Source organism: Rhincodon typus, chromosome 38 (genome assembly GCF_021869965.1).
Source record: "Rhincodon typus isolate 14 chromosome 38, sRhiTyp1.1, whole genome shotgun sequence".
In the NCBI taxonomy this organism is placed as follows: Eukaryota; Metazoa; Chordata; class Chondrichthyes; order Orectolobiformes; family Rhincodontidae; genus Rhincodon; species Rhincodon typus.
In genome coordinates, this window is record NC_063369.1 from 18,824,983 (window position 1) to 18,841,541 (window position 16,559).

General features: G+C 41.6%; 1 protein-coding gene across 1 annotated transcript in view; it reads right to left on the reverse strand.

Annotated features, from left to right (window-relative positions):
- Window positions 1-16,005, reverse strand: part of LOC125487229 — a 51,438-nt gene extending 35,433 nt beyond the window's left edge. The window contains exons 1-4 of the mRNA XM_048617845.1: window positions 15,896-16,005; window positions 7,266-7,328; window positions 5,574-5,648; window positions 682-756 (exon numbers count right to left, since the gene is read on the reverse strand). Coding sequence (XP_048473802.1) covers window positions 682-756; window positions 5,574-5,648; window positions 7,266-7,328; window positions 15,896-15,986 — 304 coding nt within the window. The 5' untranslated portion in view covers window positions 15,987-16,005. The remainder of the gene's footprint in view (window positions 1-681; window positions 757-5,573; window positions 5,649-7,265; window positions 7,329-15,895) is intronic.
- Between the last annotated feature and the right edge of the window lie 554 nt (window positions 16,006-16,559).

Sequence of the window (16,559 nt, forward strand, 5' to 3'; positions counted from 1 at the left end):
ATTTGGCAAAAGTGCGTCTCAATGTAACTTTGCTGCTTGTCAGGTGTTACTTGGAGGATCCTCATTTCATAATCATTATAGTGATACAGAACCGGAATACTGCTGTTAAAAACAACTTTGTCAAAGCTTTTCATCCAGTACTCATCAGGACAATTTTCAAGAATACCAATGAAAAGGGAATAACAATTATATGCGTATGAGAAGTGCATGCTGGCTGGATGAAAAGTGGACTCTGATTGGTGGCGGATTTACCAGGGGGAATGTAGCCTCTTGGCATTTCTTCATGGATGAAGACTTTAGAAATGTTGTTCTCATTGATGATGGACCCGGTGGTCACTAGTTAGACCCATCCAGGAGCAATAAATTCTCCCACATCGTTGCAAGTTAATAAATGGCTGCTGCTGGGTAGAATGCAGTTATATGATGACTGATAGTTTACTGCTAAGCTTTGGTTACATTTAAACCAGAACAAGCTAACTCTGAGTAGTCAAGACATTGTCCTGATGAAGGAATCAGAGAATGGATGTTGACCACTTTAGAATCACAGAATCCCTAGTGTGGAAGCAGGCATCTATCCCATTGAGCCCACAACGACCCACTGAAGAACGTCCCACCCAGACAAGGGCAATGGTGCAGATAATTTGGCGGAAATGCAAACACTTGTTTTATTGTCACACTTACTGTTATCCTTCATCCGTGACAGTTTGGTCTTGATATCAGTCTGGGAGTTGCTTATTTCACCAAACATCTGGGTAACTGAAATGGAAACAAAGATTTTGTTCTGATCCCCAGAGAAACCATCTTCCCTACTGATCTCTGTATTTGACACAGACATTCAGAGGTATAACTATTCAAATTTACCATACCCATTTCAAAATCGTTTGATTTAAAGTATTTGATGTTTGATCTTTTTGCACTGAAGTGAAGATATATGTCAGGTGCATGTATACTGACAGGAGTATATATCAGTGGGTTCTGTATCAAAAAAATGGAGAAGGTGTATATAAAGGGAAGTATATGCAGGGAAGTTGTACATTGCAAGAGTGCATTTCACCCAACATGTATTTAAATGTATATCATTGGATTTGGCCCAGATGAGATTTATTCTAGGCTGTTGTGGTACGCAAGGAGGAGCTTTCAGGGGCCTTAATAATGAACTTTAAATCTTCTCTGGTCACAAGTGAGGTGCCAGATGACTGGAGGACTATTAAGACTGAACAATTACTAAAAAAGGGAGGAAGAAATAGACAAGGGAATTACAGGACCATCAGTCCAACCTCAGTGGTGGGAGAGCTATAAAAAATAACTCCAATGAGCTAAATATATCTTCGGGAAGAGAGACAATGGTTAAACAGAGAAAGTATGGACTTGTTAAGGGAAGGCTTGTTGGACAAATTTGACTGAATTCTTTGAGGAGGTAACCAGCAATGTTGCTGCATGTAATGCATTTGAAGCAGTCTACATGGAAATTAGCAAAGCTTTTGATAAGATTCCCTCATAAAAAACTGGTCAAGAAAGTAAGAGTGAATGGGGCACAAGGCAACGTGGCATATGGGATCCAAAATTTGCAGAGGCAGGAAGCAGAGTGTGATGGTAAGGGATGTTTCTGAGAATGGAAGTCTGTTTCCAACAGGATGCCACAGAGCTCGGTGCTGGGGCCCTTACTGTTTATGGTGTACAATAATGATTTGAACTTGATTGTGTGGGGGAGTTGGGTGACCAAGATGTTCAGGAACGATATGAAAATTGGTTGAGTGGTATATAGTAAGAAGGATAGCTGTAAACTGCTGGAGAAAATAGATATGTCACTGCTGGTCAGATGGGCAGAGCAGTGATAAATGGAATTCAACCCAGAAAAGTGTATGGTCATGCACTTGGGAAGAGCTAACAAAGTAAGGGATCACACAATGAATGGTAGGACTCTGGAATGTACTGAATTTCAGAAGGACCTCGGTGTACATATCCACAGATTCCCAAAGGAAACACGGAAGGTAAACAAGGTTATAAGAAGGAACATGGGATTTAATAGCTGAAGCACAGAATACAAGAGCAGGGGGATTATGATGCAATTGCATAAAACATTAAGTTAAAAAAAAAGTGCCATGTGCTGATTATCATATTATAAGAAGGACTAGATAGGATGCAGAGGTGATTTACCAGGATGCTGCCTGGACTAGATAGTCTGAACTGTCAGGAAAGATTTGATAGCCTGGGCTGTATGGCAGGCAGTGAAGAAAGGAAGTGGTATGTTGGCCTTAATAGCAACAGAATTCAAGTATGGAACAGGGATCTCTTGCTGCAATTGTACGGGCCATGCTGAGACCACTGAAGTATTATGCACAATTTTGGTCTCCTTATCTGAAGGATGTTATGACTCTGGAGGGAGTTTACCAGACTAATCCATGGGAGCGCTGACATATGAAGGAAGACCGGATTGGTTAGAACTACATTCCCAGGAGTTTAGAAGAATGAGAAGTGAACTCATAGAAAGCTATAAAATTCTACCAAGACTAGACAGGGTAAACGCAGGAAGTATGTTCCTGATGACTGGAGAGTTCAGAACCAGGGGTCACAGTTTAATGATACAGCATGGGCCATTCAGGACAGAGGGGAAGAGAAATTTCTTCACCCAGAGAGTGGTAAGCCTATGGAATTCTCTGCCACAGAAAGCCCCTGAAGCCAAACCATCTGAATGTTTTCAAGAAGTTAGACATTGTTTTTAGGGCTAAAGGGAGGAGGAGAAAGCAGGAACAGGGTACTAAATTGGATGATGAGCCATGATCATATTGAATGAAGGAGGAAGCCTGAAGGGTTGAATGTCGTACTCTTGCTCCTATTTTCTATATTTCTAGTTGTTTTCTTTGCAGCGGTAAAGGTTGAGAGGCATCCTGCTAGAAGGTCACAGATAGGGTGGATAGAAAGGCTCTTTTTCCATTAGTTGAGGGGACAATAATCAGGGACATAGATTTAAGTTAAGAGGCAGAAGGTTAAGAGTTGAGGAGAAATATTTTCACTCAGACGGTGTTGGGAGTCTGAAAATCACTGCTTGAAAGAGTGGTTGAATCATAAATCCTCGTAACATTGAAGCAATACTTAAATACTTAGATCACTTGTGTTGCCATAACCTTCAAAGCTATGGCAAAAGGTTGGAAAATGGGATTAGTGTAGTCAGATCATTGTTGACAGGTAAGGACACAATGGGCTGTGGCCTACTTCTATGCTATTAAGATCTAAGTTGACCAGTGTTTGGGGGAAGTGCTATATTAGGGAAGTGCTTTAGCAAGGGAAAAGCAATATCGGAGGAGGAAGATTGGTGTGGACAAATCTTGTGCATTAATAGATGAGATTGAATTGCACTTTGCTGGAGTGCAAATTAGAAAGCGTAAGTTGGGGGTATAATTTAAGGGTATTATAAATCTTGGGGATGGAATGAGTATATGGGTGAAGCCTGTTTATAATGAAGATTTGGTGAAAAGATTGAATAACGATATGTTCTTGAAATGTATATAGGAGAGCTTTTTATATCAACATGTAGATGGTTCTACAAGGGACGGTACAGTCCTGAACCAGATTCTGGGTAATGAAACCGGAGAGATGTTCAAGGTGACAGTGGAGGAGCATTTTAGTGAAAGAAGAAAGATGGTCTGCAAAAAATTTGTTTTGGATTGGGGTAAGGCAAATTTTATTAAAATAAGGCAATCAGGCCAACTTAGACACTAGGAACAGCTATTTACAGGTAAATCTACAGCGAAACAGTGGGCGATCTTCAAAAATACACTGGGGGAATTTAGACCCAATATGTTCCCTTTAGGGTAAGAGCAACAAATCCAGAGAACCATGGAAGTCTAGGAATGTTCAGGACTGGATAAAAAGGAAAAATAGAGAGGTTTAACAAGTGCAAAAAGAGCAAAACATTGGAAGCCCTAGAGGATTACAAGAATGGAGGGGGTAGCTCAAAAAAACAATTAGGAGAGGCCAGAGGGGCCAGCAAGATTAGGGACAATCCCAAGATACTTTACAAGCATAATCAAGAGAAGAACCAGGGAAAGAATAGGGCCTATAAGGGACCAAGGGGACAATCAGTTTGTCAAGCCAGACAACATTGATAAATGAGTATTTCACATCCATTTTTACTTGGGGGAAAGATGCAAAGTACAGAATTCAAGAAGACATATTGTGACACTCTGGAGCAGTTGGATACAAGAAGCAGTTAGGGACATTATGTTTGAGATGTACAGAGCTTTGGTTAAGTCACAGCTGGAGTACTGCATGCAGTTCTGGTCACCGCACTATAGGATGTGATTGCACTGGAGAGGGTGTAGAGATTCACCAGGAAATTGCTTAGAAGGGAGTATTTCAGCTATGAAAAGGGGCTGGATAAGCTCGGATTGTTTCTTTGGAGCAGAGAAGGTTGATGGAGGACCTGATAGAGGTATATAAAATTATGAGGACAGAGTGAATAGAAAACAGCTGCTCTCCTTCAAGAAAGACTCAACAACAAGGGAGCATAATTTTAAAGTGAAAGGCTTAGAGATGATTTGAAGAAAAATGTTCTAATCCAGAGGGTGGTGGGGGTCTGAAACGCACTGCTTGGGAGGGTAGTTGAGACGGGAAATTTCACAACCTTTAAAAAGCTATTTGGAGGAGCACTTGAAGTTTTATAACATTCAAGGCTATGACCCTAGTGCAGGCCAGTGGGATGAGTGTGGTTTACTGTATTTTTGGTCGTAGAGACTCAATGGGCTGAAGGGCCCATACTGTACAGTATGATTCTAAGAGCAAGAAGAGGGAAAAGATTAAATAAAATAAAAGCACTGATCAAATATAGAAGAGACTAAACCATTCTTTGCTGTGTTCTGTCGAGGGATGTAATAAGCGTGGGGCTGGTCCATTCATGAAACAGTCTGCAAGCACTTACAGCTCAGTAAATAGTTGAGAGTTTATAAGGTGAAAAAAAAGTTTAGATTGGAGGAAGAAATGGCGATTGTAACCTCTGCTTTAGAGGTAGGTACATTGGTTTTAGTGGATGGTGAAGTGAGGCAAATATGTAACAAAACAAAACATGCTGGAAAGAACAACATTTTTGAATAATATTGATTGGTTCACACACATTTTTCCTACGGAGCAAAAAACAGACCTGTGAAAGATTGGGAGATGAGAACCATTGGCATGATTAGTTCAACAGACAAGAATATTGAAAAATTAGAAATATAGAAAACAGATAAATGGGCATGATTTAAAGTAATTGGACAGAACAGTTCATGAACAGATTGGCTGGAAGGAATCTTCAGTTAAGTTTTGGATGAGACAAAGGGATGCTCCAAAAGTTAAAATTCTGTGCCCAAATAGATAAGTCAAAACCAAATAAACATTCAGATAGGAGACATAAATGTTTGGGCAAAAGATGATTAAGGAAAGTATGTAAGTAGGTAACAAGTTGACGGGAATACAGAAACATGTCATCAGATCACGTAAAAGAAAATGGTAAAGGTTTTTAAAAGCAGTTAAAAAACAGCAAAGTTAGAGGATAATTTTCCACTTTAATTTTACAAGAAATAGTTTTTTGAACTTACTTTTGTCTTTCATCTGAGAGCGATCCATTTTGAAGTCAGACTTTGAGTTTTTTATTTCGGTGAACATTTGGGCCACTAGGATGTAAGAACAGAGTTAGTACATTTCCTAGGGATCATATCTAGAATGTTATTAAACTGGAAAGACTGCAAAAGAAATTTACAAGGATGTTGACAGGACTCAAGGGACTAAGTTATAGGGAGAAGTTGGACAAGCTAGAACATTTTTCTTTAGAGCATAGGAGTCTGAGGGGTGATCTTACAGAAACGTGTAAAATCCTGAGCAGCATGGATAGAGTGAATGCACTCAGTTTTACATTCCCCCAGAGTTGACGAATCGAGAACTAGAGGGCGTTAGTTTAAGGTAAGAGGGGAAAGAATACATGGGAACCTGAGGGGCAAATCTTTTAAACAGACTGTGGTACTCATATGGAATAAGTTGTCAGCGGAAGTGGTCGAGGCAGATACATTAACAACATTTAAAAGGCATTTGGACAAATACATGGATAGGAAAGGTTTAGAACAATATAGGCTAAGTGTAAGGAAATAGGATTAGCATGGATGGACATTTTGGTTGACATGGACCAGTTTGGATCAAAGGGCCTGTCTCCATGCTGTAGGACTCTATGACTCTGGATCGCTATACCTCCTCCAGGCTCCCTCAAACTCTCCATTTCTCTGATCCTTGCTTTGAGCATTCTATCAATCCCTTTACCACTAGATCATACTTTCAGTCATTGAAGCCTCATGCTCTGATACTCTGCCCCAGTCCTCGCCATCTTTGCATCTCCTTCTCCTTCTTTAAGATATTTCTTATAACTCATTTTAGAGCAAGCCTACAGCAGCAATTGTGGCTACTATCTTCTTTGTCTCAGCCTCTGATTTATGCCTGTTCATCTGAAGAAGATTGAGATGTATTTCCATGTTTAAGCAGCTGCATACTTTCTTATGAATAGAAACAGCACCTCTGCAACTCTATACCCTGAGAACAGAAAATCCATTTCTGTCTTTCCTTGATCAATTTCTTCTTGTTTGGGGCTCCATGCAGTCAGTTCAGGGGAGAATTGGTAAAGAGATATTTTACATACATATTGTAATGAACCTGTAATGTTTAGATATGTATCAATTTTAATAATTAACATACCAGCAAATACTGCAGAATTGAGTGCACCTACACTCACGTTTACTGGCTCCATCCCCGCCTCTTTGACCTGTCTGTCTCCTCTCCACCTATCTTCTCCTCTTTCCATCTTCTATCCGTCTCCCCCTCTCTCCCTATTTATTTCAGAACCCCCTTCCCCTCCCCCATTTCTGAAGAAGGGTCTAGGCCCGAAACGTCAGCCTTCCTGCTCCTCTGATGCTGCTTGGCCTGCTGTGTTCATCCAGCTGTACATCTTATTATCTCAGAATTGAGCGCTTATGTTTTGTATAAGATCACCTTTGTATCTAGCCAGGTAAGGAATCTGACATATCTGGTAGGAACATCATCTAGACATTCCCAATAGCAACTGAGGACACTGAGTTATCATAAAGATATGATCCTATTCCTCTTGGTTGTAGGGTCCATAACAGGGGACATAGGTTTAAGGTAAGAAATTAGAGGTTATGAGGAGATCTGAGAGAAACATTTCTCACCCAGAAACTAGAAAAAATCTGGAATTCACTGAGCTCTTCCTATTGGGATTTGACACTTACTGTTACTCTGCATCTGGGTAAGTTCCAATTGTGAGTTCCTCGTTTCATTGAATATCTGTGTGACTGAAATTGGAAAATACTTTAGAAAACATCCCAGCAAAACCTTTGTAGAAACCTCTACCCCCACATATTTGAATTCCATCCAAATGGCACAAACCACTCAGTTGGGCAAATCTGATGAGGGCAATCACCCACGTGCTTTGGTGTCCCTGCTATCCTGCTCTACTCAATGCCAATTCGATCTTTCCAGAAAGCTAGCGGGACAGCTGCCAGGTAAAGTTCTCTTCATATGTGGAGTGGAGCCCAAGGTCAGAGTAGAGAAGGTGGAGGGGAAGGGAGAGAGAATAGAGAAGGGGACAGAAGCAGGAAGACAAAAAGGAATATTGTGTGGGATTCAAGGAAATATCTATCATTTGGTGCATTCTATGCTCCCGGTAAAATTAAATAGTCTTCTATGAGTTCCAGTGAATCTACTGCATCTCTGATTTGTTTGCTGTTTAACATATTTAATAATTTAACATATATTAAATTGCATATGGTGCTCTGACTGAGGGCCCAGTTGTCACTTCTAAACCCTTGGATATGAGACATGATGATTTTTTATAAATTCATTTGTGGGATAAGAGCATAGGTGGTTGAGCCAGCATTATTGCCTGTCCGTAATTGTCCTTGAGAAGGCAGTGGTGAGCTGCCTTCTTGAATCACTGCAGTCTATTTGCTATAGATAGACCCACAATGCCATTAAGGAGAGAATTTTATGGTCTTGACCTAACAGCGAAGGAACAGTGATATATTTCCAAATCAGGATGGTGTGTGACATGCAGGAAAATGTGCAGGAGGTGATATTCCCTCTTATCTGCTGCTCTCACCCTTATTGAGGGTGGAAGACATGGGCAGGCTGAACATACCACTCCTGCTGCTGTGTCTTATAATTTTAGAAGATACTGTTGGATGAGCTTTGGCGAGTTGCTGCATTGCATTTTGTAGATGGTACACATGCTGATACAGAGCATTGGTATGGAGGGAGGAGATGTTGAAGGTGGTGGTTGCGGTGTCAACCAAGCAGGTTGCTTTGTCCTGGATGGTGTCAAGCTTCTTGAGTGATGCTGTAGATACATTTATGCAGGCAAGTTAGGGTTATTTCACAACACTCCTGACCTATGTTTTATAGATGGTGGACAGACTTTAGTGAATCAGAAAGTGAGCTACTTGCTGCAGGAGTCCTAGCCTCTGACCTGCTCCTACGGTCTGATATAAGTCTTGTGGTCCAGATCTTGCTACATTTGGATATGAACTGCTTCAGTATCTGAGGAGTTGTGAATAATGCTGAACATCATGTAATCATCTGCAAACACCATTTTTGACCTTATGGTAGAGGGAAGGTCATTTATGAAGCAAATGAAGATGCCTGGGCCTTGGACACTATCCTGAGGAACTCCTGCAGAATATCCAGAAGCTGAGATGATTCACTCCAACAACTACAACCATGTTTCTATGTGCCAGGTATGACTCCAACCAGCACAGAGTTTCACCTTGAGTACCCCCCGACTCCAGATTTGCTTGGAGTCCTTGATCTCCCGATGCTGCTTTTGATGTCAAGGGCAGTCACTCACCTATTTTCCATCTTCGCATCAAGGTTATAACGAGTTGAGAGGCCCTGGCAAAGGTCAAACTATGTGTCAGTAAACAGATTATTGTTGAGTAACTGCTGTTTGATAGCACTGCCAACGCCAATTTCCATCACTTGAAAATCACATGATGAAAATCGTAAATTAACTAATAGATTGATGATGGGTTGGAATTAGATCTGTCCCGATTTTTGTGTAGAGGACATAGCTGGGCAATTTTCCACATTGTCAGGTAGATGTCAGTATTGTAGGTGTACTGGAACAGCTTGACTAGGAGGGTGGCAAGCTCCAGAGCACTGGTTTCCAGTACTATTGCCAGAATATTGTCAGGGCTTGCACTCTTTATAGTATCCAGCGCCTTCAGCCACATTGTGATATTGCATGGAGTGAATCAAATTAGCTGAAGTCTGGCATCTGCGATGTTGGGAACCTCTGGAGGATGGTTCATCCACTCGGCACTTTGGGCTGAAGATTATTGCAAATGCTTCATTTTATATTGTGCATTAATGTGCTGGGCTCCCCCATCACTGAAGATGGGGATAGTTATGGACCCTCCTATTCCATGTGTGACTGTTCACCATCATTCATGATAATATAGGACTACAGTGCTTAAATCTGATCTGTTGGTTGTGGTAATTTTTTTTAGCTCTATCTATCAATTCCTATTTATGGTTTTGGGCATGAAAGTAATCCTATTTCATAGCTTCACTAGATTGACACATCATCTTTAGGTGTGCCTGGTGTAGAATCTGACATGCAACCCAGCACTCTTCATTGAACCAAAGTTGACCTTGGCTTATATAATAAAACAACTGCAGATGCTGCAGCTCTGAAGCAAACAAAAACAGAAATTGCTGAAGAAACTCAGCAGATCTGGAACCATCTACAGATAGAAAATATAGTTAGTAACAAGCATAAATACAAGATGATCTTATATTGCAACTACACATGTTTAGTACGAGGCATAAATACATCTTTCAAGTCCACTGACCTTTCTTCAGAAGTGGGACTTGATCCCTGGTTTGATGGTAATGGTGGAGTAGTGGATATGCTGGTCTGTGAGATTACAGGTTTAAATACTGATGACCCACAGTGCTTTATGGATGCCTGGGTGAGTTGCTAGATCTGTTTTGAATCTATCTGCTTTAGCGCAGTGATAGCACCACACAATAGGGTAGAAACAGGATTGAAAGTATCCTCAACATGAGAATGGTAACTTTCAGGAAGGCCCTTCTGTCTCTCCCTCTGTTGACTTCAGAAGGTGTGAAGATCACAATAATAACTCTGGTTTACTGCCACATTATTAGTACATTTAATGGCCCATACTATCATTCACTTGTCTATGGTCTCATAATTCATAGTGAGAAAGAGATGCTGCGTTTTACAAATCACTAGAAGATGCTGACTGATTTGCACTGTTTGCCATTGGTTTTGCCAGTTTACTATCCTCCTCACCAGAAGAATTGCTGACTTTGCTATGTTAAATAATCACTACTCTCACTGCAGGTCATTAGGATTGGTTGTTAATGGTGCAAAAAAAGTGACCATCTTAAACTATGATTTTCTTAATTTTCCTTTGTTGATTTTTCTTCCCTCTCATCCAGTTTTCTTTCCCCTCGATTTGAGATTCCCCTTACCCTCTCCCTCAGACTGAGATTCTTTCTCAATCTGGATCTCTCACTGATCAAGGAGATCGACTGTTACTCGCACTGTTCACTCAAATCCCTAATCTTCTTTACCCCTCACTGCATCACTATCAGTATGCACATCCAGCAGATTACACAGTAAACCATTTTAGTGCTAAAGGATGTAAGAAGAAAAGTCTAAGTGAATGAGACACAGCACCACTGCAGGAAATCTGCACTACAATAAGCTTAGAACATTGACTATAAGGGAACATACACATGATGACTCCAGTGATGAGAATTCCTGTTGACAGCAGGGTGGAGAGACCCAGGAGAATGTAAACAATCAGAGGCTGACGTTTTCCTTGCACTATAGCTTGGTCAGCATATTCTGCAAAATGTAAATGACAATATGAGGATGAAAAGGGGCAACAGCTCAAGACTAGCACTTCAGAAGCCTTTGGCAGGGTTCTGAGTTGCGTGTTCTTTCCATTCCGATAACTGATTGGATCAAAATTCTGGAACACCCTCCCTATGGCACTCTGGGTGTCCCTAGGCCACATGGACCACAGTGGTTCAAGAAGGCAGCTCACCATCACCTTCTCAAAGGCAACTTGGGCTGGGCAATAAATGCTGGGCCAGACAGTGATGTCCATATCCTATCAAAGCATAACATGGAACCAATCCCTATGATTTACTTTATTTTTAAATGATCTATTCTAGTCTCAAATGAGGACATTACTAGAAAGGCCAATGGTTTTAGACATCTCTTATTGCCCTTGAACTGAGCTACTTACTAGGTTATTTCTAGGGCAGTTCAGAATCAATCACATTGCTGTGGGTATTGAGTCGGGGTAAGGAGAGAAGATATTCTTCCCTAAAGCACGTTAGTGTTCAAGATGGGAGTTTACAACAATCATTCCGGAGTGGGCACTGCTGGCTGGATCAGCATTTATTACCCATTCTTAATTGCCCTTGAGAAGGTGCTGATGAACTACTTCCTTGAACTACTGCAATCCAGTTGGAGCAGGTGCACTCGCATTGCTGGTCAGGTGACAATGAAGGACTGTCAATATATTTCCACATCAGGTTGGTGAGTGGCTTGTAGGGGATGTTGCAGGTGGTGGTGTTTACATGTACCTGCTGATTTTGTCCTTCTAGGTGGTAGAGGTCATGGGTTTGGAAGGTGCTGTCTAAGAGCCTTAGTGAGTTACTGCAGTGCATCTTGTCAATAGTACACACTGCTGCTACTGAGTGTCGGTCGTGGAGGGAGTGGATGCTTGTGGATGTAGTGCCAATCAAGTGGCTGCTTTGTCCTGGATGATGTCATACTTCTTAAGTGTTGCTGGAGCTGCACTCATCCATGCAAGTGGGGAGTATTCTATCACAATTCTGATTTGTGCCTTGTTGACACATTGTAGGAATCAGGAGGTGAGTTACTTGCTGAAGAATTCCTAGCCTCTGATGTGCTGTTCTCGCTATTGTGTTTAGACAGCTTCTTCAGTTTAGTTTCTGCTTGATGGTAACTTGCAAAATGTTGATATCCATGGCCACAATTAACAAGACCAGCTACTTTTATTATTGAATTTTAATTCCATCAGTTTCTGTGGTGGGATTTGAATCCATGTCCCCAGAGCACTAACCTGTGCTTCTGGATTATTAGTCCAGTTACATTATCATTATGCCACTGATTCCCCTTGGCATACAGGGGCATCTCACCCTTTGGCATGGTGCTAAGCCACACAAATTAGGAATGTCACAGAGATGGTCCCTAGCTGATAAGAGATTTTGAAAGTTGTTAAGATTGACTGAGATTCACCATTAGGGAGAATAAGAATTGACCAAGGTTTGTTTTCTGACCATGATCTTGTGGCTGCTCCTGAAGCTTGCTGGTGGTTATTAGACACAATTGCATCTTTCAACAACAATAAACACAGACTCCCACAGTCAAATATCACATCAAACACTCACTGACAACTTGTGAAGTTATAGGGCAACTTTGACAATGCATCAAGAGGTTTGTCCCTAGGACCACACACCAGAAAATGTCTTTCATATTTTCAAGAGAAAATTGGATCTCTATCAGAAAGGAAAATTTTGCATGCTTTCAGGGGAAAGGCAGGGAGCGACCCTGGGTGCACTGCTCTTGCAGCGAATGTAAACAGCCATGATGAGATGAACAACCTCTACCTATACTGTAATCATATAACCTGTGCTATAATTTCACATTACTCTCAAGGGACTTAGGGATCATTTTAATTTATCATCCACTCTATACTACTGATGACTGCCCTTTGCCCATCATTTTAGGCTGAAATCAAATAGCATTATGGAACAAAGTTGGAGACAAAATAAAGTGGCAAGATCCAACATGTTGTGCTCAGACGAGTTTCTAAGCTCAATGCTGTATTTCCCAGTTTATGCTACAAACACAATTTTATTAAGGGATGGTCCCAGGGTAGGATTGGGCAAGAGATCATAACTCATGATAGTGATTATAACTCCATGACCTTTACTATAGTCATGGAGAGGGATAGGAGCAGACGGTATGGGAAAGTATTTAATTGGGGGAGGGAGAATTACAATGCTATTAGGCAAGAACTGCGGAGCATAAATTGGGATCAGATGTTCTCAGGGAAATGCACGACAGAAATGTGGAGGTTGTTTAGGGAACAGCTGCTACAAGAACTGAATAGGTTTGTCCCACTGAGGCAAGGAAAGGATGGTAACGTGAAGGAACCTTGGATGACAAGACATGTGGAACATCTAGTCAAGAGGAAGAAGGAAGCTTATTTAAGGATGAGGAAGCAAGGATCGGATAGGGCTTTAGAGGTCTACAGGGTAACCAGGAAGGAACTGAGGAATGGACTTAGGAGAGCTAGAAGGGGATATGAGAAAACCTTGGCGAGTAGGATCAAGGAAAACCCCCAAAGCATTCTATGCTTATGCAAGGAACAAGAGGATGGCCAGAATGAGGGTAGGGCCAATCAGGGAAAGTGGAGCAAACTTGTGTGCGGAGTCAGAGGAGGTAGGGGAGGTCCTTAATGAATACCTTGCTTCAGTATTCACCAGTGAGAGGGACCTTGACGTTTGTGACGACAGCATGAAACAGGCAGATATGCTCGAACAGGCTGATGTTAGGAAGGAGGATGTGCTAGAAATTTTGAAAAACATGAGGATATATAAGTCCCCTGGGCCAGGCGGGATATACCCAAGGTTTCTATGGGAAGTGAGGGAAGAGATTGCTGCCCCTTTGGCAATGATCTTTGCATCCTCACTGCCCACTGGAGTAGTACCAGATGATTGGAGGGTGGCAAATGTCATTCCCTTGTTCAAGAAAGGGAATAAGGATAATTGTGGGAATTACAGACCAGTCAGTCTTACTTCTGGGATGGACAAATTATTGGAGATGATTCTGACAGACAGTATTTATGATTATTTGGAAAAGCACAGTTTGATTAGAAATAGTCAGCATGGCTTTGTAAGGGGCAGGTCATGCCTCACGAGCTTTATTGAATTCTTTGAGGATGTGACAAAACACGTTGATGAAGGTAGAGCAGTGGATGTGATGTGTATGGATTTTAGCAAGGCATTTGATAAGTTTCCACATGGTGGGCTCATTCAGAAAGTAAGGAGGCATGTGATTCAGGGAAATTTGGCTGTCTGGATACAAAACTGGCTGTCCAATAGAAGACAGAAGGTGGTAGCAGATGGAAAGTATTCAGCCTGGAGCTCAGTGACCAGTGGTATTCCACAGGGATTTGTTCTGGGATCTCTGCTCTTTGTGATCTCTATAAATGACTTGGATGAGGAAGTGGAAGGGTGGGTTAGTAAGTTTGCCAATGACACGAAGTGGATAGTGTGGAGGGCTGTTGTAGGTTGCAATGGGACATTGACAGGATGCAGAGCTGGGCAAAGAAGTGGCAGATGGAATTCAACCCAGAAAAGTGTGAAGTGATTCATTTTGGAAGGTCAAATTTGAATGCAGAATACAGGGTTAATGGCAGGATTCTTGGCAGTGTGGAAGAACAGAGGGATATTAGGGTCCACATCCATAGATCCCTCAAAGTTGCTACCCAAGTTGATAGGGTTGTTAAGAAGGCATATGGTGTGTTGGTTTTCATTGGCAGGGGAATTGAGTTCAAGAGCCGAGAGGTTATACTGCAGCTCTATAAAACCCTGGTTAGACCACACTTGGAATATTGTAGATAACCAGGTGTAGAGCTGGATGAACACAGCAGGCCAAGCAGCATCAGAGGAGCAGGAAAGCTGACATTTCAGGTCTAGACCCTTTCCTGTTCCTCTGATGCTGCTTGGCCTGCTGTGTTCATCCAGCTGTACACCTTGTTATCTCAGATTCTCCAGCATCTGCAGTTCCTACTATCTCTGAAACTATCTTGGAATATTGTGTTCAGTTCTGGTCACCTCTTACAGGAAAGATGTGAAGCTTTAGAGACGGTGCAGAGGAGATTTACTAGGATGCTGCCTGGACTTCAGGGCAGGTCTTATGAGAAAAGGTTGAGGGAGCTAGGGCTTTTTTCATTGGAGTGAAGAAGGATGAGAGGTGACTTGATAGAGGTGTACAAGATGATGACAGGCATAGATAGAGTGGATAGTCAGGACTTTTTCCCAGGGCAGAAATGACTATTACGAGGGGCATAATTTTAAGAGGATTGGAGGAAGGTATAGGGGAGATGTCAAAGGTAGGTTCTTCACACAGAGCGCGGTGGGTGTGTGGAATGCGCTGCCAGCAGTGGTAGTGGAGTCAGATACTTTAAAGACTTTTAAGCAACTCTTGGATAGGCACATGGAGGATAGTAAAATGTAGGGTATACAGGGTAGATTGATCTTAGTAGGATAATAGATCGGTTGTGAAGGGCCTGTACTGTGCTGTACTGTTCTATGTTCTATGGATCAGTATCTGAAGCACCGAACCCCATCACCCAACATCTACCTCTGATGAAGAGTCATCTAGACTTGAAAAGTTAGCATGTTCTCTCTCCATGGATACTGTCTGACACGCTGTAATCTCCAGCATCCCCCAACCTCTATACTTTATTTCACTTTGTGTTCTTGACACTATCAGTTAAAGGGGGTGGCCCCATGCGAGGTGGGGTATAGGTATAGGCAGGGTTGTAGTAGAAAGGTGAGGATCAATACATTTCGCACCCATGACTTTATTTCAGTGTTTAACTACACTGTTTAATATTTGGGAGAATAATACATTCTCTGGCAGAAACGTTATCCAATCAATTGGAAAATAACTTGTTCCCTGTTGTTAATTGATCTGTAGGTTTATATTCAAGTGTAAATTATTTACAAATGGACTTTGGCCTAGCTGAGATCAGTTGCAAGCAGCTGTGAGAAGTAGGTATACCTGACTTAATGTTACTCTGTTCCTTTTCTTCCTTGTTCCAGTCTTCAGAACACACTTTCTGAACACCATCTCCGATCACATCAAGATCCATGATTCCTGCCCAATGAATGTATTCCTTCTGAAAAGAGAATATGTCAGAGTCAGTTCATAGATTTGACCATTCTCATTCTTTTAGCTAAACACCACTGGCTGCAAATTGTGAGAGTGGTATAAAACAGAAGTTTTCTACCATTATCAAATCAAAGGCAGAACACCATGGACAGTGGAGATCTGAAATAAATCAGAAAACACCAGAAAGAATCAGATGTCTGGCAACATGAGGAGAGAGAAATAGAGTTAATTTGAGTCCGATAGGACTCTTCTTTGGAACTGGGTGATACATATCATACTGTAGAAAAAAGTAGGGAGGGGCAGAAGAACAGAAGGAATAGTCGGGGAGGGTAGGGTTGCTGTAAGAAGGTGAGGATGTATGTATCTCAAAGAGACTAGAGAACACAGTTGTCATAGACTAGAGGCAAAGTAATTGTAGAAAAGTGACAAAGCATAGATTTACAGTAGGTAAGAGCCAATTTAAAAGTCACCAATTAACAAGTTATCAAGCTAACTGAACGGATATTTTTTGTTACCCACTGTTTTCCACACATCTTCTGGGAAAAGGTTTCTG